Below are 24,575 nucleotides of genomic sequence, written 5' to 3' on the forward strand. Positions count from 1 at the left end.
TGTCAGAGACGATTCTCTTTAATATGTTTGCCATACCACATTGAAAACATTGCCATACATGCTACATAGGAAACTTAAATCCTCATTATTATGATTATGATTATCATGTTCCCCATGTCATACTTCATAATCCAGTCTCTGGTAACTCTCCACAGCTTCTTCGTTTGAGATTGTGGTGTGTGTTCATGCCAGTCTGCTCTCTGTAGTCTGTCTTTAGTGTAAGTGGATTCAGAGGATAATTACTGGGGCTACATTTAGAGACTAAAGGCTGGGTAGCTATACTGATAGACGGCTAACAACGGACACTGAGTCATCAGAAAGTTACGTGTTAAGTGTTAACAAGCGGTTTTTAGTGGTTAATAATTCGTCTAGTAATGGCAAATTAAGAGTCAGGCATTAGTGCGCGCTCCTGTCGCTTTAAACGCCGGGAGCGCGCTCCGTTTAAAGACGACAGGTCCCCCGCGTCACTACTACACGCTTGTCGCGGGCGTGAGTTGAGTTTACATTCAGAGCACGGAGTAAAAACGCGCACTGGTACACACTTCAAGCCGCCAAACACACACACACACACGCGCGCACTACACGGGAGCAGGATAATGGCGTCTGTGAGTGTGGTGGGTCAGCACCCGGGTCCGCACCGACTGGACTCGGAACCGCTGCTCTTCAAACGGGCCGGAGGCAGAAAGAAAATCTCCCTGCCGAGGAAGTCGTCCTGGGAGAAGATGACGTTCAAGAGAAGCTCGGGCAGCGGCGGGGAATGCGGGTCGTCCGCGACTGGAGGGCAATCGGTAGCTCATCCATTGTCTCCGGCAGCAGCCAGAGAAACGACAGCCATCAGAGGGGTGATGCCCGGTGAAGGATGCGGAGCTCCCGCTGCGCCACGTAGTCTGCACCGGGACCGAGAGGACTGCGACAGGCGCAACGCAGCCGGGACTGGAGACAGTCAACCCAGGCACGTGCCCAGTGACTGTGACTCAAACCCTAACACGGGTAGCCGGAGAGGGACTTCGCTCATGGGGTCCAGCATTAATGTCATGCCAAGCGGAGCGGTTACGAATGGACACAAAGGAGCACCCCGGCACCGAGGCGCGCCGCGCGGGAGACGGGACACCTGGAGCGGAGGCAGCGGGCGGCACAGCGTCTCCTCCTCCTCCGCGCCCGCGCCGCTGGAGCGGCTCACACAGGGCAGGACTGGAGTGGTCAAGCTGGCCCGCAGCGAGCCTCCCCGTCGGGAGGCCTGGTCCATCTTCCCCCGGGGGCTGGACCCTCGGGTGAGGACGGAGACGGGTGAAGGACACCGGTTCGAGTCCAAGCCCTGCACGCGCGACTGGTGCGACGCCTGCAGCCGCCAGATCACTGCGCAAGTACTCAAGTGTCAAAGTAAGTAGAGAGGTTCAAATCTGTCTTTAGAGGGGGTTTTGTGGGAATAAGGGATATTAGTTGTCACTGTTTCATATTTGAAATCCAAAACATGCACTTTATTGCCTTCCTTCAGTCGCAATGTTGGTTGTATGTATTCCTTATTAGATCATACAGATGGTCTTTGTAGGTGACTTACTTGCCTGTATCTTGTTTCTGGTACAATATTATTATTAGGATTATTATTTTATGAAGGGCACAATGGGTTGCTGTGTGCGGGTACACATGAAGAATACTCAGAAAAGTGCATGTGCCTTTGTGCCTGAGCCAGTATGACAGGGGAGGACATTTGTATGTATTGCTCCACAGACAAACCCCTTTAAGACCATTATCTTGTCCTTCCAGCTTTGCAGTCTGGCCTCAAAGAGTGATGAAAAGATAATATAGTTAACAGCGTTACTTTGGTGTATGAACTCATGTTTTACATTGTCTGGGATGTGAGAACAGATGTAATAGTGACACTGGAAGCAGCCGTTTAAAACCTTGTATATTCACTCTGCCTGATATCTCTGGAGTCACATGACTGTATTAATGGCTCTGATGACATCACTCCCACCTGCACAGCTCTGGGAGGCAGACAGTTTGGGCCAAGCCAATTTGACCTGGCAGATATGTGTTTAATCTGGCTTGAGAGTGCACACACACACACACACACACACACACACACACACACACACACACACACACACACACACACACACACACACACACATATACACATACACACACACACCCCCCTTTGGTGGGATTTCTTCTGTGTGGTGACTTTACTGACATACATACACACATACTGTACTGTGTGTATGTGTGTGAAAGTGCTGCTGACTTAGCATGGTGTCAGCAGCACTCTGTCACAGGCTGCGGCTGCAGAACAGAGTGAGATAAAGAAATTGATGAAAGGGTCGAGAGAAGGGACGGAAGAAAGGGACGGCTGAAACAGGAACAGAGCCGAGGGGTCAAGGAACAAGAAAGGGAAAGAAGGAGAAATAGTTGTACTCAGGGTTGACAAATAATAGAAAGAGTCAGAGGAGAGGTGGAGGGAGGGAGGGTGATAGGAATGAGGAGAGACGGAGAGCTAGAACAAGAGCGATTGGGTTTGTCCAGCACTGCAGGGCTGTCTGATTTAGTGTGCTATCAGCAAGAGCTCAGTGGAGCGAGAGCACTACATACCCAGAGAAACACACACAGAGTTCCTTTACAAGCCAAAGAACTTTGTGTCTCCACTGGTCTCTTTGTGGATCAGGCTAATTAGCTCTAGTTTTCCGCTGCCAGCCGCATGCCCTCGAGATCAAACGGTCTTTTCGTCTCTCTTTTCTTGGAAAACATCAGAGGTGAGTGCGGTGTACAGTCATGGGGGGTCACATGACATTTTTGACAAGCGACACAATTTTAGGCATTTCAGGGTATTTTTGTGGGGAGAGACGCAACCAAAACTGCCAAAATAGAAACGACACGCACACACACACATGCACGCATGCTCCTCTTTCAACTACACCCAGCAAATGACAGGGGGTGAGAGACGGAGGCCTTGCAGCCATAAACAAACATCATTCTGTCTCTTTGTCTCGTTGTATGCCTCGCTCACTCTGCATGTCTTTAATCTATCCTCCTCCCTGTGTCTGCTTTGGCTTTGTTGCATATAAAGGGCATAGAAACAGCACGTTCTCCCTTGAGACAGTCGGGTGCTTGCAGGGAGTTGTGACGGGGCCTTGCCCTGCTGAGGAATCTGTCAAACCAGCTGGAGCTCCCGGTCTCTCGCTTGTTGCTCGATCCTCCTACAGCTGGCTTTCGTCTGTGTTTGTGCTCTTTAGAAAAACTCTTATTGTCTCTCATGAAAGTTAGATGGAGTTTGATTTGTTTCATGCATTCTAGAAAGCAACACCCCCTCACTATATATGCATAATACACTATAAATGAGAGCCATATGTGGCATCAGGCCATAATGGGGTATAACATAATGAAGCATATGACCAACATGCCTGATAAGTGACAGTCTAGACCAGTGGTTGGTTCTCAAATGGGGGTATGTGTATCCCTGGGGTTACGTGAAGGCACTCCAGGGGGTACGTAAAAAATAATAATTAACATACAATTAAAAAATCCTTTGCAAATTATTATTTAATACATATTCAATACAATATAAATCAGAAACTGAATTATATATATTCTATATTAAATCAGAGACTGACAGCACAGCTGTGTTAGATCTTTTTTTCAACCCAAAATGCTTTTCTGGTTAGGAGTTACTTGGCTGAAAAACATATTTGATGGTACATCACTGAGAAAAGGTTGAGAACCACTGGTGTAGACATCTATGTGTCGGCTATATTGACGCTAATCTGGCCTATTAACGGAACTCTGTCCACACACACTCTTCTCTTATGTTCTTCTATTAAACACTTTTTATTTGAACAAGGAAATCACCATATAATACACATAATTGTTGTATATAAAGCTGTAAAGCTGTAAAGAAAAGTCCAATGTGTAACAGTTATGTAAATCTGTACAGTAGATTCGGGTTGTATCCCGTTAGTGTTTCTCAGTGTTCTTGTGATTTGAATTGTTATCTCTCCATGTTGTGACGTTGATCAGGGCAGACAGGAAGGAGGCAGGGAGCGAGGGAGCGAGGGAGCGAGGGAGGGGCAGTCTCCTTAATCCCAGCTCGTGGTGTCTCCTGCCTGGGATTATGTCTCAGGGATGGAGAGGTTGGGATTACAGGCTGGTAGACAGAGTCAGACGTCAGATTAGTCTTTAATTAAAGCTTTCAGGCCACGATGCTCTTGTGGCACCAGAGTGCTGACACACTGGTTTGGTCCTCTCCTCTCCAGCCTTGTCCAGCCATAAGACTTACACCTCTTACTGGATATGCAATTTCAAGTGTTTATGAATGTATTCATCATAAAACCCCACTGGAATGGTTTGTAAATGTTTTTTAGTGATAATCATTATGAATACAGCAATGTTTTAGTGTGTTGTCAAGTTATTAAGCAAGTTATGAACGCTTATGAGGAGTTACAAATGCATAATAAACACCTTAAAATGTCCTTATGTTATCTTACAACTATATTAGTGTGTTTGAAACCATTGCTACCTAAAAGGGTAATCAAGAGATCCAACAAATCCTCATAGTTGACTCGAGTATCTTGAATCAGTAAAACTTTGACATTTTGCTTGATGAATGATTTAAACGATTAACAGAAAAGTAGTTGTCAATTGATTTTCTGTCGAATTATCAAGTGTTAAAGACTATAATAACTAGGTACTCCAGAGGTTTGTGCTTTGGTTTGTTAATGGTTCTGCATGTTACCCTATGTATCTCTGCTCCTTGTGTCAGAGCAATGCACAAAGAGGTGAATGCACCAGAGTTCAGAGCTCCTCCAAACACAATTTCACAACTCGAAAAAGCATTTATGAACTATTTTCACTTTAATATTTGCAAGCAGAGTGGAGATCCCTGTTGTTAGTGAGCAGATGTGGGGTCGTTTACTGGTCACTGTAGAAGAGGGATGGAATACTCACTTTTACATTTGGCTGCCAGGAAGCCCCACATGAACACACGCCCAAACACACACACACACACCCACACACACATTTGCCGCAGACCTTCAGTGTAAACCTCTCCATGTATTCTTTATGCCCCATGGCACTCCTCTCTCAAGAGGATGTGCCTTTTCTTTAAACCCCATCTCCTCCTTATTTCCCCTCTTCCCTCAGCCTATACAATACAGACCTTGTCTTAGGAACCCTTGCAGTCGTTTTCACATTGGTCTTCTCAAAGAAATTCACAGTTGAAGAAGGAAACATAAGAAGAAGGTTGTGCTAAATGGCTCATAACCTTCTTGTGCCGACATACCGCTGCTGCCGCCCTGCTAAACATGGAAGGAATATAGTTTCAGCCAGAACATTCCTTCAGACCTCATATGTCTTAAATTGAAGACAAACAGAATCTGAATACAAAACTGCATTGAATGTTGAAGAAAGCTATTGAGCACATGTTGATCAGATTACTACATCACACTTCTATTGCACTGCATCTTTCTTCTGCATCTTTCTTCAGCATCAACATCATTCGCCCGGTCCCTCTTAACAATATTTCACCCTGTAAAAAAAGGAAGACGTCACAAGATAGGCAATGCAGATACGGGTTTTGCTTTTGCAGAAAGACCTGCGTGGTGTTTTTGCTTTGCACCATTGCTGCTCAGCTGTATGTATGGCAGCGCAGTGGGGATTTTCAAGCGGGCTATATTTAGGTCGCCCTTGGTGAATAGTGATCGGAGGACTGCAGAGGAAGAGGTGGTGAGGGCAGAACGGACAGGACAAAGATATCTTAAAGCACATGTTTGATGACAGCGATTTAAGGATCTTGGACTTCATAAAGACGTCGTTCTCTGTTCTGCGGTGAAAACAATTGTGACATCGGAGCATAACCTTCTTCTGCCATTGCGTGCGATTATGTCATATGCTTGTGAGGGGAACTGGGGAGCACATCCTGCTCCTCCAAATTCTTCAATTTCCAAAGTAGGGCAGAAGATCTCTCAGTAGCTCTCTTTCTCTCTTTTTCATCCTTTCACTGTGCATATTAATAACCGACGGACTGCGCATCACCTCAACCCACATACAAACACCCATACACACTCACTTGAGGTGATGCACATCCTTCTCGCTGACTAGATGTGCTAAAGTCATGGGGTTCGACAGGACGGCTGACTCGACTCCCCTCAACCCCTGCCGTCGGGTTTCACACTGAGGAGACAGAAAAGGGGGAGAAGAGCGTCGGTAACTTCCTCTGCAGTGGTCTGTGACGTTTCTGCTCTTTTGTATGGAGATGCCATCCTCTCCTCGACTACTGAATGAACTGTGTACAGTCAACCACCGAGGGAGCGGAAAGGAGAACGGCTCCTGTTGCATGAAAGAGAGGAGAGAGGGGAATAGAGGATTGTGAGCGGGTCTCTGTCTCTTTAAGCTGGCTGTTTGTTACTGCAGAGTGTGTGGGTGCTGCAGTGGAGACAGAGAGAGAGGGAGAGAGAAAGAGGGGAGAGAGGATGAGAGAGCATTGATAACAGAGACACTAGAGAGGAACAAGTAGTCCAGCCGAGATTCAGGGCATATGTCCGCACGCTGAGGTGTGAGGGAGACCGAGCGAGGGAGGAGATAAAAGTGTTGGGCAAGTAGAGAGGTGAGAGCGTTAGGGAGTGTGTGAGGAGTGCAGGTGGAGGGGTGGCAGAGCGAGTGGAGAGGGGGCTGTTCATTCGGAGTGTGGCACCGGTGGCAGAGTGGCTGCGCTGGGATGGCAGAGGGGGGAACTGGGGGGGCTGGCGCTGGGGCAGTCCTCAGAGGGACAGGGGCGGCGTGGGGCGGGACGGGAGGACCAGCGAGGGCTACGCACACAGGACGGTGCCCGCCGGCTGGTGCCACCATGCTCCCCCAATGGCACAGATAGCACCGCTCGTCCCGGGCCAGGAGGACGCGGAGGGGGAGTCCGGGGAGGGGCTCGGTTCAGGGGGAGCTGAAGGCGTCGGGGTGGGCGGAGCGCTACTCGGCCAGGTGTCGCTGCATCTGGATGAGGTCAGGGGTGATTCGGAAGCGGAGGCCGGCAGCGCCTGCTTCGGACAAGTGTCCCGACGCCTGGGGAGGCTGCTGAAGAGGCTGCCCAAGTCTCGCTCCTGGAGCGACAGCCTGCGCATCCTCCGACGATCATCCTCTAACGGCTCTCTGCTCACCACCTCAGGTATGGAGTGGAGACTGGAATGTGAACAAGTGGTACCAACTGTGAATTGGGACTTAAAGTTGTGCATGGAATCTAAATCAGTTTGCAGGTGATAGGGGTCAGTAGGGAAAGATGATGAGTAGACAAGTTGAGCCGGGTTGGCCTGAAAGTCCGGCTGCGGGCCAAAATATTTGGGTATTGTGTACATCGGTTTGTCTATCTGTGAACCACAATGCCCTCAAGCCCTGTTACTCTTTGTCTATACCCTCTCTATCGGCTGATCCATCTCCTTTGTGTGAGGTGAGTGTTGTGTGCTAACAGCGAGGACACAGGCAGTAAACGGCGGAACAGTCCGGTAAACAGGTCAGATGAAAGCCGCTGGATCGACAGTTTATTCTTGCCTCCAGACACACAAACACAGAAAACCGACACAATTCCAATCTGTCGAGAAAATTGGATTAACATATTGACTTTCATATTGTAGCAGGAATTTGAGATAAGGTGGAGCCGGCTGGAGGTTTGCAAGGCATCGATTTGTCCCATGTTTTCTACAAATACAGGGCTGGCTAATGCAGTTTTTTTGGGGGGTGATGAATACAAAATGTAACATTAGCACAAAGTGTGGCTGGGGTACAAAGTAGCAGAGAGCAAAATGGCTGCAGTGCTTCAGACTTATTGATTCATTCACAGCAAGAGACTGACAGCTGAATTAAAACAAGATGTTGTCTCAGACAGAGAAACAGGAAGAGGGGGAGGGGAGCGAGAGAGAAGGACAGTTATATGTGCCCCTCTGTGTATGCCTGATAATACTCTGACCAAACATGACTCAGGGAGCTGCTCACCATCCACCTGAGTGATGTCATGCTGCAGCCTCAGAAGCTTCAGAAAGCAGCATCAGCAGGGTGAGCTACAGCAGATAGCGGGGATGTTTAGCTCGTGTTCTCTGGAAGGAAACCTAGTTCATCGTCCACTGGCCCAAACCACAGTCACATTCAGTTCCTCTTTGATTGCTTCTTCTGTCTATTATTCTTCTTCTTCTCAGAATCGTGAATGCTGATGCATGAATGTGAATGAGTTTATAGGTCCATTCTTAAAACCTGTTAAAAACCATAGACCCCCTAAATGTCTTCTTCATTTACTCATAGCCAGTAATATATATAGACTGATATTTACACATCTGAACAAAATCATTTATAACACTAAAATGATTCAAATAGCCTTAGTGGTTCCAGAGATATACCTTTTTTAGTTTGAGTATGCAATTTTTGAGAAAATAGATTGGTTTTAGTATTCTTAACACACTCATCAGCTGCTGAACTATCTCTATATGAACTGAGAACATTCCTCCTGCTGATGAAGGTCATACGATGCTCCTGAAAGCTCTGGTAGAAATCCATTAACGGCCTTTGAGTGAAGACGGTTTGTCAAATCAATGTATTCACTATTTGCAGAGCCCTCTAATGGTTTTGCCAAAACAAACCAACTTGTTTTTATCGAGCATCAAATTGATCCTGTAAAGCTTCATCATTGGAGTGTTTAACTGGGATTACAACGTCAAATCACCAACACACAAAAGCCACAGAAATATACTCATGAAGAAAAACTCACCTTAAAGCATCGGGCTGCTGCTCACTGGACAGAATTAGCCTTGGAAAAACACTCTGGTGTTTGCTGGTGTTTGTTTAGTGGATTCGGGGAGCATCTGTAGCTTAACAGATGGATGAATTGAGGGAGGGGAAGCTAGAGATAAAGAACTTCAGTATCAAATATGAAATGATTGTTTGTGCACATATAGACACAGATGTCGAAGGGAACTGGGGCAGATTTTATTTAGGTTACAGGAGAGATTTGTTTGCTCATGTCTGGTGGGTCAGCATATGGAGTTTGCATCTTGGAAGCTCAGTGAAGTCGAGTGTTTGAGTGCCAACACGAGAGAGCAGAAGCATGATGATGTGATTCATGATGACGGACAGTAGAATGAGTAGCATGGTGTGTAGTGTGTGAGCAGCGCAGTGGGAGAACATGAATAGCTGCTCCAAATGAGCTGTGATGGGATCAGACTGTCTAAAGCCCCCAAAGCTGCTCTTAATTCCTTCATAAGACCTGCAGAGCTCCCTTTTGGTTCATTAGTGACCGTGTTGATACCCTCGCTTATTTGTTAGAGCTAACCCACCGCTATTAATCCCCTCCGAACGCAGACAAGGAGCAAATACAATATGTCCCAGTGTCTCTATCTGGTGCCGCACAGACATCCTCCATGATCCGAGAAACACTGCTAATCTGTGTCTCTAGCCTCCTCAACTGTCTCCCAGAAGAAAACAACCCCCACATCCCCTATCCTCTATAAAAAAGTACGGAGACAAACAAGAAAATACTGAGATTTTAGGAGATGGAAAAGAGAAGCATGAGCATGGAGATTTTCCCCTCAGCAGCCTCCACCACCTGACTGTCCTCGTTTTAGAACAGGATTGTCATTTAACGCGCTGCAGCCTAAGCTCCTCCTCATCTGTCTCCCCTCGCAGTTATCGACCCACTTTGCAGCAGTGGAAGTTAACCCAGCCACCACATATAGATCTTTACACACTGTACATCTACGCTCCCTCGTCTCTTTCCACTGCGCTGATGGAGTTTCCTGGCGCTCTCTCTTCCTCATCTCCATCAATCTGCATCATCGTCCAGCTCTATCTGCGAGGCAGGGCCGTTTTAAAAGCAGCCAGACTGGAATGATGGCATGAGAGACAAAGAGGGAGTCTGTGCCATGCGTCTCAGTCTTCCATGGCGATACACAACACCACAGACCTTCCCCGTGTTGAAACGACACACACAGCCTCTCGACGCCATGGCCCTGTGCAGGATGAACAGATGCTGATGAGTGTTTATGGCTCAACATCATTACAGTCATCTCTTGGTGTCCGGTATCCACATGCAGGCCTGCGTGTGTGTTTGTGTGTGTGTGTGCGCGTTCATGTGTGTTTACTGTCATCACCATTTCTAAATTGGAGCGTCTTCACAAAGACAGCAGGAAGACATCGAAGCTACAAAACACATGATTCCTATGATAAACCCTCATAGTTCTGCAGTTTACCAGACAACATATATTTTAAGGCCAATTTAATAAAATGGTCTATCCACACTGACAGCTAGATTGCCTCGTCTTTAGATCATAACTTTAAAAGAGTCTGTTGAAAAAGGCTCTTGAAGAGTACATGAAGGCTCTTTTCCCTTTCAGTAGAGACTTCAGTCGAGAATCAAAGCAAACACAGAAAATAAAAGGTAGTTTCCAGCGATAAACACTGAAGTCAGATGTGTCTGTGCATGCGCTGAATCCAGTGACTCTTCTCGAAAAACCTGTTTTTCCCCAGAAGTGAACCTGAACACATCTTCTCCTAAAAATCCAGCAAAGGGGAATCTGCCTCGCTCTCTTTGGTTAAAGCCACTTCCCCATTTGATAGTCTCTGTAACTGGGTACTTCCCACAGAAGAGATACAAGGGAAACCCCTGTAAGTCCCAACATGGAGTCCAGCAAGAGTTTTGTCTCAGGCCTTGAAACGACTGTTTCTTACTCTCTTACTTTCTCCTTCATTATTCTCCCTCCCAATTCTCTGTGATGGTCTCTGTCAGCATAACCTTCAGAGCCTTCTGGGTCACTGGATCGCTGCTGCTTCACAGCCTCAGGAGCACTCACATATGCACGGCACAGCATCTCAAAGACACACACACACACACACACACACACGCACACACACACGCACACACACACGCATACAAGCAACAGTGTGAATCACTTGAGTATCACATTTAGTCCAGCACCTTGTACCTTTACTGTAAAACAGAGGAGGCGGACTCTGTGTTTATATCGATGATGCTTGGTGCTCAGTAGAGAGAGTTGTTTTTCTGCCGCTGTTTACATTCCTCCTTATGCAAAAAAAGAAAGAAAAAAAAGCACAACAGGAATGCACTACAGTTTTAGTTTTGTCATGGGTTTGTTTTGTGTGAAAATGGTCTACGAATGCATTTTCCTTACAATTTAATTGAAGTCCAAACCCTGGTTTGTTTCAATTAAATTCAATTCAATTAAATTCAGTTTATTTTATATAGCCCAACATCCCAAATACAAGTTTGCCTCGGAGGGCTTTACAATCTGTACACATGACATCCCTGTCCCGGGACCTCACATCGGACCAGGAAAAACTCCCCCAATAGAGATAGTAAAAACCCTTTCACGACGAAAAAAGGGGAAGAAACCTGAGGGAGAGCAACAGAGGAGGATCCCTCTCCCCGGATGGACAGAAGCAATAGATGTCATGTGGCCAGAATGAATAACGTAACAGAGTTACAGCACATTCAATGAATGTGAGAGAAATTATTCATATAATGAGTAGTAGACATGGTCCATGATCCAGATAGCCACGATCCATTAAGCAGAAGGAGGTAGAGAGGAGGGGCATCAGCAGGGCCATGGCAGCTGGCAGGACTGGTTCCAGGCCGGTTCAGGTGTGAATCAAGACGACAACACGTTGTCACAAAGATGTCAATGAAAATACACAATGCTAGTGGTCACAAAATCATCACCACAATATTTCGTTTATTTCTGTCATTTTAGAGTCAAGCTGTATTTTGTCCAAAATACTGAAATGCTTTGTTCCTGTGTAAAAATGCAGTGCGTATATATGAATATGTGTGTGTGGGAAACAGAGACGGTATGTTTTATCAGTGTGGGAATGATCTGGAGCCGAGGTGAACCGTGACTTGCTGACGTGGTGCATCTTACTGTAGGTGTGGAACAGGAAAGAATCTGAGCGTTCCTCCCATTTTACCATTTTCCTCTCAGTTCTCTCAGCTATAATTCTCGTCTCCTAGGTTAATTATCAGGAGAAAAAGACCAAGGGCAGGGTTCTCTCTACGTAACAACCTACACTGATTTTTAAAAGTTGATTGCATTGTTTCTAGCATTATGTGTTCACAATGTGTTTACGTGAATAACACTAAATGTAAACACAACTTTGTTTGTTTCCAAAATAATGAAAACCTATACCACTGCCTCTTAATGGCACTATTTAAGGGTTTTTTGTAGTTTGATTGGATGAATAGGAACTCTTTCCCACAGCTGATAGAGACAGCTTCATATTTACTCTACAAACAAAACCAATCTCCTCATCTAACTCTCTGTAAGATATTAAGAAACACATTTCCCAAAGTATTGACTGTTTCTTTTAGGTGTGGTTGAATAATAAAGTCACATGCTGTAATCCAGAGAGAGGGTGGATGGAGTAAATGAAGGATGCAGGACAGGAAAGGAGTTTCTCTCTTCCTTTCCCTGTGTGTTTCCTTTCTTTCTCTCTTTCTGCAATGACCTCTAAACTGTCATGAGCAGAGGATCCCTTATCTGAACTCTCCTCTCTCCTCAACACATCCCTCCTGTCAGCGGCACTGCAGCCCTCCCTCTCTCTCTCTCTCTCTCTCTCTCTCTCTCTCTCTCTCTCTCTGCGCACACACATACTTACGTCTATCTTCCTCTGTTATGCACTGACCTCTAAACTGTTACAAGACAAGTATCCTCTATCTGAACCCTCCTCTGTGTTGGACATATCCCCCCTGTCTCAGTAAGCCCTGCCTCCCTTTACTCTCTTCTCCTTGGTCCCTGCTTCAATAATCAGATCTCTACTATTGCAATGCAAGAAAGTGAAAGTCATCAGTAATTAATCTAAGGTTCACACAGCAAAAGACTTTACACACGTGTACTGATGACCTCTCTTTTTAAAATGGTCATCAAGAAGGTCGTTGCTATGGTTACAGTGCAGATGCTGAGTGTGAGAGACAGGATACAGACAGAGCCACTAATATCAGCAGACAGAAAGACAACCAGGCTGAGTTCAGCGTGTTCATGCAGCACTGACTGCAGCAACAACGAGCTTTACCAGAACACAAGGTGTTGCTTTGAAGATATTGACTTCTCAACAGAACATTGGAATAGTTTAATATATTGTATTGAATCTGGCTGATAGTCTACTGTACAGTGTTTTATTTGAAAAGCGTTTCTGCTTGAGAACCACTAAAAGGATCTGACTCAGATCCCCCAAACTGCCGTCCTCTCTCTGCTCCTGCGGTTTAAACGTCTCTCTTTTCTTTAGCATGGATTTTCTCGCCAACAGAGGAGAAGTTAGATGTGAGGCAATGCATCTCAGGGGAAAAGCCTCCGGCCACAATAAAGTCGTACGAGACATAAACAAGCAGAGGCTGCCATGTGTGGGACCAACAAAAAATGAAAGAACCGTGGACTATTTTGGGAATCTTTTGGGGAAGCACCTAAATCTGTTCCTTTCTTGCCGCCCAGTAAGATGGGACTTGCTGCCACACTGGGACAGTTTGTTGGCTTTGAACATGTAAAAGGAGCCGGTCCATCCATTGTTACAATGCAGTATGTCTACTTCATGTCTACAGTATGTCCATCAGTGTGTAATGTGTATACGTGTGTGATATTTCAACAGGTTATTGCTAGGGTAAGTTTACATGTTATAATATCAAATAGATATGTGTATCTTGTAGAGATGTGTATTGCCTTTCCAGGTATGTGTTTTTGGTACTCTTGTGGCAGTCTGCTACCTAGTAGGTGTGTGTTCTGGCATTAGCCACTAGATGGCGCACACTCTCTATCAAAGGGAGTATTTATATGACTGTACCTGTTTGATTAAAGCTTCATTTTAAACTCACACGCTTGACTAATCAGCAATACACTCTCTGACATGAAATGGAGGTTTATAATTGACAGTGTTTTGACTGTTTCATCCGCTGCTTCTCAGCGATTGGTTCTGTCCTGTGTGCTCTTGTTTCTGATTGGTTTGTTTTTGTGTTCATCAGACTGTAGCTACACCTGTCACCTGGAGTGTGAGAGCCAGGTCCAGCTGGACTGCAACCGGAAGGACAGAGAGCCTGAAGAAACTCCGTCTCCCAGAAGACGCTGCTCCTCTGCCGCCCCTCAGCACAAGGTATTTCGCATTTTTGATATTTTGTGTGATATTTTGTATTTATTTTTTGTGTCTCATATGTAAGTTGCTTGCTACTGTGACTCAGGGATAAATAAAGTATACATCTATCTATCTATCTATCTATCTATCTATCTATCTATCTATCTATCTATCTATCTATTTAAATACGAAAAATAAAATACACCCAGTAGAACCCAGATTAAGAAGAGGATTCGGAGAACTGTTTGTGGCATTTTTAAGGGCATTACAGAAGAGCAAACACATTCATCTAAAATTGAGTGAGTTCAACTTTGTGTGTGTGTGTGTGTGGTGCAGAGGTGTACATGAGTCCCAGTTGGGTAATGGCAGGGTTCATTCTGCAGCATCGCTCCAAACCTACACTCTTACATAATCACCCTCCTCTTTCACAACATGCTGTGGCTCCTCCTCCACCTCAGTTGTCTATACTTGTGAATTCATATATGCGCTCATCTTCTTTTTTGTGGTCACAGAATGTTCCCGGACAGAATAAGCTAAATCACGTAAACCTCTGTCGTGTCTCCCTATCTCCTTGACCTGCTCTGTTGCTCTCATGGCCTCCATCCTTCATCCTCCTCCTCCTCCTCCTCCTCCTCCTCCTCCTCCTCGTCCTCCTCCTCCTCCCCTCCTCCTCTTGGAGTCTCTATTTTCATCTCCCCTATCCTACATTATCATGTAGTATGTTGTAAGTAGTACAGGCATTTTATTCAATCAGTGAATGTGGACCCTGATGTCCATCACTGAGTGCAAACTAATAAGTTGAATCACTGTTCTCTGTAGGAACTTCTATTATGGCATATCTGTGTGAGCTCAACCTATTCTCAGAGGATATGTGTGCTAGTGGAATACATTTAGTCATCCACGATTTCAAACGTTAAACTCAAAATCTATTCATACACATACTGTACAAGCCACAAGATAAAGTAGTTATGTATAATAATAATAATGTTAAATGCATCCTCGAAATGTTGCTTCTCCCACTCTTAGTGTGAGAACATGTGAATGTGCATGCTGCTCTTGGCATCCCAGCCTCATTCACCCACACATTGTGGTCCAAACACACACACACACACACACACACACACACACACACACACACACACACACACACACACATCGAGAGCTGGATTACCCCACAGGCCTGCAGCAGCACCGTTGCAGCGCTGCCTCGTGGGCAGATAACGCAAAAGTAGACCCCTGGTAGAGTGCCAGGTCCTTCTTTTCCAGGGAGCGTGAACAAATGCACACAATTATTCTCCGATGAAACACATTGAGGGGAAAGGCGAGAAATGGAGCGAACGAAGAGGGCGATAGGTTGAGTAGTATATTTGACCTAATGTCTTTTACCTTTTAATATTCCACATGTACTGCAACAAAATGATGGCACATCATTTTTTGTCGAGTCATTTTTAGCTCATCCACTGCTGCATCTTCTTTCTGAGTGTAATGACTGTGTAGTTAAAGATAATGACTTGAAAGTCAGTTAAGTGAGCGTTGATGATGACTATCCTGGAGGTATCTGAACTTTCTCTCCACACTACAGTTGTGTTAGTACACGAGTACTGCAGACAAGAGGCAATATGACAGTTTACTTCCTGCAGTCCTCTTTCTCCCCTTTTGCTCTGTTTTATAGCTGTGTGTGTGTGTGTGTGTGTATTTCCCCTCTGTTACAGGCCCATATTGTGTGTGCATCAGCAGAAATTGATCCCCTTTCACCCTTTAAGCACATACATACAGCACACTGGCCAGGCTTTATTGACTTGAAGGAAGCCAGCAGGAGTGTTGTTCATGTATGTATGCGTGTGTGTGTTTGTGTTTGTGTGTGTGTGTTGCATCCCACCCCCAGCACGCTGCCTCCTCCCTTAGTGATTACACTGATGGGAGTGAGGAGCAGAGCCGCGGGTGATCAGTCTTCGGCCGACTCAAACCTGACAGCTGATGAAAGGGTGACACTCTGTCCCTGCATGCCGCAGCCCTCCACTACCGTATAGGTTTACCTATCATCACGTCTGAGTCGATTTTAAAATCATACTGCACATACAGAAACAGCACGTGCGGACAGATGATCGTATGCCGCATCAACCTCAGCAGTGATGGGGGCTTTAGCTGCTTTGTGACGAGGCGGGTCCCTGCCAGAGTCAGAGGGCAGATTGCAGGGTCAGCATTAGGTGAGAGGTCACCGTAATCTCTATCCTGAAGGCAATCATTCATTATTTTTGTAACCTCCCTTTAAGCATCGTGAGCTGCCCCCTTTACCAACAAAGGTGACAAGCAGCTGTGGAGGTGATGCTGTTCTTCTGGACTGTATCTGTGTCCCCTGATTGGTTTGGATGTCAAAACAATAGCACGTATACATGGCATGGTCCAACACAAAACCCACATGTTTATAGTGGTTGCCATGGCTTCTAATAAACCCTAGCACCCTGCTGCAGAATCTCACGAGAAAAGCAGCCATCTTCCCCAGCCTCTCTGCTGCCTCCTGTCACGCATGTAGCACAGGAGCCGTGAGGCTTCATATCTCTCACTCATAAGCATTTCTCTTTCTACTTAACCATGCCTCTCTCTCTCTCTCTCTCTGAAAGAGGAAGTGGCCACGCTCTGCAGGGTGCAGTCGCTTGCAGGAAGAGAGAGAGAGAGAGAGAGAGAGAGAGAGAGAGAGAGAGAGTGGAGGGAGAAGGGGGAGGGTGCTGATAACACACTCGACCACAGATGGTTGAGAAGGGCTGCAAGAGAGTGAGTGAGCAAAGTGGGCGCAGAGACAGAGAGAGAGAGAGAGAGAGAGAGAGAGAGAGAGAGGCAGGCAGAGTGGGAGGCGTCCGTCTCTCTTGTAGTATTGACAAAGCCACGGCGAGAAGAGGAGAGAGGAGGGACTACGGGTCTGTGAACGTCTTGTTGCTGCAGCCGAGAGATCTTCTGCTGCTGTTTACTCTGGACGGATGGATGCTCACAGAAATAAATGCCGGGACTTGAATTGAAGCGTTCATTGTCTCTTCGCAGTGGGTCGTCACAGAGACACAGGGAAGCAGGAAGTGGTATTGCATGCATGCTTGTATGAGTGTTGGTGTTGTGGGTGTAACAGGGGGGGGCTCTCAGGTGAGCAGAGTTCACTTGAAACCAACCTGTAAGCTGATGCCATGATACCAGTGTGTGCATGTGTGTGTGAGAGGGTCACATACTGTGTATGAGTGTGTACATGTGACCAGGTGCATATACTGGATGGTGTGTTTGTGACACCGCCGTCAGAGCAGAGCACACACACACACGCGTCAGGAGGAAGTGACGAGCCTGTCCTCGACTCTCCGATTTCCTGGTCCCCTCTCCGGTGGCACGCAGAGCGCCGAATCTGAGCCGAGTTCACCTGTCTCGCCGTCACAGGTGTGACTTCAACTTTTCTGGATGCCTCAGCAGAGGAGCGCTGACTTTTTCTGGATGAGAGAAGGACAGTTCGAAGCGCGTGGACTCTGATCACATCAGTTTTTTTTCAAGATAGCCCATCACTTCCTCAACCTGTCAACGTGGTGCGCCGGCGCTCGGAGCCGCCTCTGGACCTCTCCATGACCGTCAACACGGTGCTGACCCCCTCCATGACCAGCAGTAACAGCATGAGCAGCGGCTACTGCAGCCTGGATGACGAGAGCGAGGACTTCACTTTCTTCACGGCCAAGACCTCGTTCTTCCGCCAGCCCAAGAAGCCAGCTAAGGTACAGAATCAGGGCTACGCTCCCTCTGATAGGTGAAACCGTACGAGTCAGGGAAACACTCAGATGGGTCTGATGGTGGGTGTTTCCGTTGGGCTGGGAACCAAACTGCCATTTATATCAAAAACACGCTCCCGGAAAGCAGAAGTATGGGGAGGAAGTGGTGGTGTTTGTGCATTCTTGAGTGGGCCTCTAGGTGCGTGAGAGTGGAGGATGGGGTTCCTGTCACACATCTGTTGTGTCACATCGATCGGTCTTGTTCATCAACCTCGATGCCTTTTGGCAGCTCATTAATCATGTCGGTGGCTTGCATAGATTTAGCATAATTGTCTGAAAACTTGTGTTTTTTTTTAACAGCTATCGACAGAGATGATGTGCTTGCTGCGTTTCAGCAGATAAACCGAGTTAATGATGGTAACCTAGCGATTCCATAGAGGCCTCTTCTCTTCAGTGCGTGGGAGAGGTTTCCGTAGAAACAAAGCTGATACTTCTGCACTGTGTGTGTGCGTGTGTGTGTGTCGAGCAACTACTTGACTGTAGCAAACCATTTTCCTAGTTACCATAGCAACTCTGGGTTTTGTTGGCACCCACTTCCTGAGATTTGGTGGTGGTCTACTGTACGTTGTATTACTTCACACAGTATTGCTCTTACTGCTGTGTTAGGTGCTGCTTGTTTGTTGTTGGGGCTTTTCCCAAGATGCAAAGGTAGCTGAAGGATTTTCTATGGAAAAAGTCAAATGTGTCTCTAGTTGCACAAAAAGCCTGGAGATGAAATTCTTGATACTACACAGACATTTGCATTGATGTAAAACGCCCTCAGCCCTCGTTCGGCTGTGCTGTCCTGGCGGTGCCTTCGGTGTCTGACTTGGAGAAGATATAATCTCTGAATAATTGACCAGCTGTGTTGTCAGCGTGTGGAATTAAGGGTTGCTGCTGTGCTAAGGCAGAAGTATTGGGGCTTGTCTGGGCTCCCGGTGCAGAAGCTGAATGATGCTAATTTTATTTTTATCTATAAAACATAGGAGGGAACGGTTCTTGAATTGGTCCTCTGGTAGAGCTCTAAAAGCTGCCATAAAGTGAACGTGCCCTTTGTTATTCCTGTATTTGAATATGAAAAAGAGATAATGCAAAGATCTGTGCGGCATCCTGTGAATAGAGACATTATCATATATGTTGTGTATGAATATTTCTAAATGTGTCACTGCATTAAGTCATCGTACATGCATGTGTGCATGTTGTGCACAGACACACGGGGAGATCCTTTCATCCATCAAAACAGTGGAAGGGGAGTTCAGATCTTCTTTTCTTCATGAATTATTTCCAGAGCTGAGCCTTTTGCTCCAGATTAGCCAGCCATCTTTTATGTGTGTGTGTGTGTGTGTGTGTGTGTGTGTGTGTGTGTGTGTGTGTGTGTGTGTGTGTGTGTGTGTGTGTGTGTGTGTGTGAGCAATTAGTAGGAAACAAAGTGTGTGGAGGTGGACTTAATACAGTACGTATTATAACAAATGTATGTATTAAGTATAGCTTTGAAGTAATAGTAAGTATGAGTATTTCTTTTAGAACTACACCAACACACAACTATATTTCTACATTTCAGATGAAAATGTTTGATGTTTTTGCTCCATTGCATTAGATGTTAGTTATGTCACAGATAAAGACTTTATACAAAACACAATATACTGTAAACTTTAAAATGCCATTTAGATATGATGCATAGCTTTACATTACAAAGCAATACACTGTAGACTAGCAGCACTGGGATCACCAGCTTGCATGTGTTCTCCATGGAGCTTCGCCTCCTCGACACTTGCGCCGCGCTAACGCGTGTGCATGTTCATGAGTTATCGTTGAAATCTGTCAATATTTGAGTATTGTTAGTTTAGTTCTGACAGCGCCGGCATGTCCTAAATCTTGGCCAGTTGTAATGGATGCTAGGCTCTAGTGTTACCTGAAGATCAGGATGTCAATCGCACACACAGGTTTGAATGACAGTCAAGAGTGAGTTCAAGTTAACAAAAAGGTTGTCAGATTTGGCACATGGCTTCATACGGACTACTTTGCAGCCACATTTCAAGCAGTTATATGACCTCTCTTGTCTTATCTCATTAGAGTGAGAGCATCAACACTTACGCCGCCAGCCTGAGGTGTGCGTGTGTGTCTGTGTGTGTGTGCGTGTGTGTCTGTGTGTGTGTGTGCGTGTGTGTGTGTGTGTGACCCTTATGTAACAGTCTATCTTACACACTAAAGCTGCTTTACATCTCTCTGAATCCTCCATCATTGAACTGGATTACCTGGCCTGGACCTGTCCCCTGTAATATTGATATTATCAGACGGTAACCAATCATTCTGTGAGAACACTTATTGCTCGAGGCGAACAACTTCTGGGTAAAATTGACCTTCAGTTGTCGTATCCTTTCAGTAAAAAGAACGTATTTGATCACTTGTGTCATCAGGTGCACTGTTTGTCCAGACGCTCCATGCCTATCACTGTTTATGTTTATGAGTAATAATTAAGAACTGATAAAAGTGCTAAATGCTGAAAATCCTGATCGTCTGGCATGTGAGTTAAGACCAATTTAAATATAAAATCAAAAAAATAAGTATCACTCATTATTTCTCTGGAACCAAAATGTATGTGTTATATTTTTAATTGTTTTGTTTGTGTGTTTTATTCAGTCAATCATTACAATACAATACACAATTATATATAATATACAAAACAGAAAGATTGAAAATGTATAGGTAGAAGCAAAAAATGCTTATATTCCTATCCTAAATTATTATTATCAATTAAATCAGATAATTAATTTGAAATAAAGAAAAAATAAATAAATATAAATATATATATATATATATATATACATATATATACACACATACATCTTCCATATACATACATTTCATTCACACTTGTAACCCTCAAAAATTGTTTTATAAATAATCCTTTTGAAAACCCAAAATGAGTTGACAGTTCTTACATCCATGTTAGCGTTGTTCCATAACTGAACTCCTACAATCGAAATACATCTTCTTTTAATCCCCTTTTTAGCTTTTTGTACAATAAACTTTACAAACATCTCTCAAATCATATTTACACTCATGTATTGAAAACAACCTTTGTACAAAGTCTGGCAGTGACTTTGCTTTAGCTCTGTACATTGTCTGCATTATTTTATAATATACCAAAATCATTCAATTTCATAACATGTGATCTGTAAAACAAAGGATTTGTGTGCTCATAGTATCCAGCATTATTGATGATTCATAATCAAGTTGAACAAGGTGCTAGTACTTCACAATCTAGGTGGTTTCCTATAATCACAGTTCAGGCTGCTTGAGTCTTTTCAGAAGTCACATCTCTCTCGTTCCTTGGCTCCTTCGTGACCCGGTCCAAGCAGGGCACTGTCCCAGGACTTGTGGAACTCTCAAGGGCGGAAACGGCTCTATTGCCTTGCTCTATTGTCTCCTGACCACTGAGACTGGTATGCAGAAAGGGAGGGCAGGGCTCAGCCTCTGATACATTTAGAAACTTGCATACAAACGCAGGAATTCCTGCGAGGTTCTTTTCACTTTGTTGCCTTAGACTGGGAGGAATTTTGCATCCAGGTCATCCCCGTCCATATCGCTAAGATTATTTCTTAAGCCTGGGGTTCGCCATGTTCAAAGACAAGAGTCTTTGGAGATCTAGAACATGGGATGTAAACTCAAATTCATTTTTGCATCCGAATTAAGAGGGATTTCAATCGTTAAATTTGTGACATGCCGTGACCATAATAGCAGCTGCTTTTACTGCTGTTTCATTGGAACATGGAAAATTACTGTGATAGAAGGACCATAATTGCAGGAGGAGTGGAGGATGAAAAGTGTTGAAGAGATAAGAGCAGCAACACAAATAATGAACAATGTGGTAGACACAAATCAAAAGTCCCCCTGTTCTAGCTGTTCCTATTCTCACACACACACACACACACACACACACACACACACACACACACACACACACACACACACACACAGTTTAGTCCTGCCTTGTTGTCTATCTCCAATTGCCAGCCTTGACATTTTAAATGCTATAATGTGACCACCCCTTTTTGATGCACTAGTCTGTGTGTGTGTGTGTGTGTGTGTGTGTGTGTGTGTGTGTGTGTGTGTGTGTGTGTGTGTGTGTGTGTGTGTGTGTGTGCGCACAGCAACACACTCATGCACTTGCACACTGCATCTGTGTTGAATGAAACAGTGACTTCATCACACAACCTGAGGACTCCCATACAGAAATGATTCCTGCCCTGCATTCTCTTTATCTCTTCATCTCTCTTTCTCTCTCTCTCTCTCTCTCTCTCTCTCTCTCTCTCTGCCCCAGAAAATGCAAACGAACAAGAGAAGGGAAAAAATGCCATTGTGAGATAGCGAGGATGCATCCCGCTGTACTATAAATAACCCAGTCAAACTCTGTGTTGCTAAGGCTGGCTCAGCAGCCGCTCTTTCATCATTCCTCACCCCTTACTCGCCTCCTTCACTGCCTCCCCCTCCACCCTCCTTTCCCTCACTATCTCTCTTTCTCCCTCCCAGTCACAGAGGGAAATGAGTAAGAGAAGGAAGCAGCGCTGTCAATATTCTCGCGCTGTGATGCTGAATGACTGATTTGCTTCATTGACAACATTTCCTGTCCCCGCGTTGAGCAGTGGAGTTGTGTAACCACGTTGAGGAGGAAGAGACAGGAAAGTCTGTAAGAAACCGTCACAGTGTTGTCACAAGTAGGGCATCTGGAATGCCTGTAAGCTAGTTAGTATATATAAAAAAAATAAAAAAACGGTTTGCAGGGTGGAGGGTTTCTCTTGATTTTGGTGTATTCAGGTATCTATTCATGAACTTGAGTAAAGCGCCATCTACTGGTTAAAAGAAAAATGAAAATACTACCAGATATTTGAACGCTTCTCTCATTGCCTTTCAGCCGAAAGAAGCAAAGGAGGAAGATGAGCGAGGAACAAGGGACCTGTCAGAGGAAGAGGTGTGGACAAGGATAGAAGAGTATAACGCTCAAGTCTCTGCAAATGGCATGAAACTGGTGAGTTTTGAGCAATTGTTGTAGCTGATGAATGTACTGTGTAATATAATGTCAAACTAAAAATGCAACTATATTTTTTACAACTTCCTTGCTTTCATTTGATGAATAGAAACCGGAAATTGAGCTGGGAAATAATAATAATAAATCATGTTAAATGCATATACTAAAGTCAGAACAATAGTTAACCCAAGTAGTTAAAGAGTGAAGGAGATACGAGCACTGAGGTATTGATTTGAATTGTTTTCCCTACTAAATGATGTGCAGTGAAGTCACCATTAAAGATGCATTGTTTCATCAAAATAAAGTAAATTCTATAGACATTTAAATTTTTTAGTTGTGGCTTAGAAATCAACCTAGAGGTGAAAAAACACTGAGTCCATGTCGTTGTGACTTTAAAGGAATAGTTTGACGTTGGCTGAGAAGATTGATACCACAGCTGTGTCTCGTGCAGATTAGCTTAGCTTAGCATATAGACTGGAAATAGCATTAGGCTTTGTCCAAAGACAACACAATCATCTTACCAGCACCTCTAAAGCTTACCATATATATTGCTTCTTTAATTTGTTACCTTTGTACAGAGCCAAGCTAACATATTCCCCCTGTTTTCAGTCTTTATGCTAAGCTAGCTAACGGTTGCTGGCAGTAGCTTCATATTTACCATACAGGTGTCAACTCGGTATCAACCCTCTCATCTAACTCTCGGCCAGAAAGCAAATAAGTGTATTTCTCAAAATGTTAAACTTCAAAGAACCACATATAATTCTTCTTTCCAACTCCCTCTTTTCCTCTGTGCGCTCAAGGCTTCAGACGGATGCTACACAGGCTTCATTAAGGTCCACCTGAGGCTCAGTCGACCAGTCACAGTCCCCTCTGTGGAGGCGGCGGCATCAGGGGAGGCGTCCAGGCAGACGGCCGGCTGTACTCCGGCACCATCAGAGGACCAGGCAGGGACGGACTGTGGACAGAGCGAAAAGAGGACATCCTTCTACCTACCAAGTGACTGCGTGAAGCAGCTCCACATCAGCTCTCTGACCACCACTAGAGAGGTCATCCAGGGCTTGCTGAAGAAGTTCATGGTGTTGGACAATCCCCGCAAGTTTGCTCTGTACAGGCAGACACACCGGGACGGACAGGGTGAGGAAAAGATGTCTAGTTACTAGATCATCTGCAGAAGGCATGTGAAATACACAGCATTGAAGGATCTTTGTGCTTTCCCCCTTCCAGATCTGTTCCAGAAGCTTCCTCTATGTGAGCGTCCTCTCCTTCTGAGGTTGATAGCCGGGCCTGACGCAGATCAGCTCACTTTTGTCCTGAAGGAAAATGAGACTGGAGAGGTGGAGGTTAGAATACACAAATATTTATACACACTTAAACACTTTATGTATCTGTTGTATTCCATGTTTCTCATATTTGTATTCTTTATTTGTAATGAAAGTGACATTATACAGGATTCTGAGGCCAATTCATTTTTGTTAGACAATCATAGAAGGCTAAATATTTCTGTGGTATAATAATATATTTTTTCCATTCTCTGACAGTGGCATGCGTTCTCTGTCCCTGAGTTACAAAACTTCCTGGTAATCCTGGGGAAAGAGGAGGCGGAGCGTATCCGGACAGTGGCGCAAAAATACTCTGTGTACCGACAGAAACTACAACAGGCCCTTCAACAACATGACCCCTGA

At 45.0% G+C, this 24,575-nt stretch overlaps 1 protein-coding gene across 1 annotated transcript; it reads left to right on the forward strand.

The window, feature by feature from the left end:
• Nucleotides 1-596: 596 nt before the first annotated feature.
• Nucleotides 597-24,575, forward strand: rassf5 (Ras association domain family member 5; the record flags this gene model as incomplete). The annotated part of the gene is made up of 6 exons (XM_079218812.1): nt 597-1,380; nt 13,985-14,112; nt 22,780-22,893; nt 23,694-24,027; nt 24,118-24,233; nt 24,432-24,575. The coding sequence occupies 6 exons, from the start codon at nt 597-599 to the stop codon at nt 24,573-24,575; spliced, it is 1,620 nt and encodes a 539-aa protein (XP_079074938.1).

This window comes from Taurulus bubalis (assembly GCF_910589615.1).
Source record: "Taurulus bubalis genome assembly, chromosome: 5".
In the NCBI taxonomy this organism is placed as follows: Eukaryota; Metazoa; Chordata; class Actinopteri; order Perciformes; family Cottidae; genus Taurulus; species Taurulus bubalis.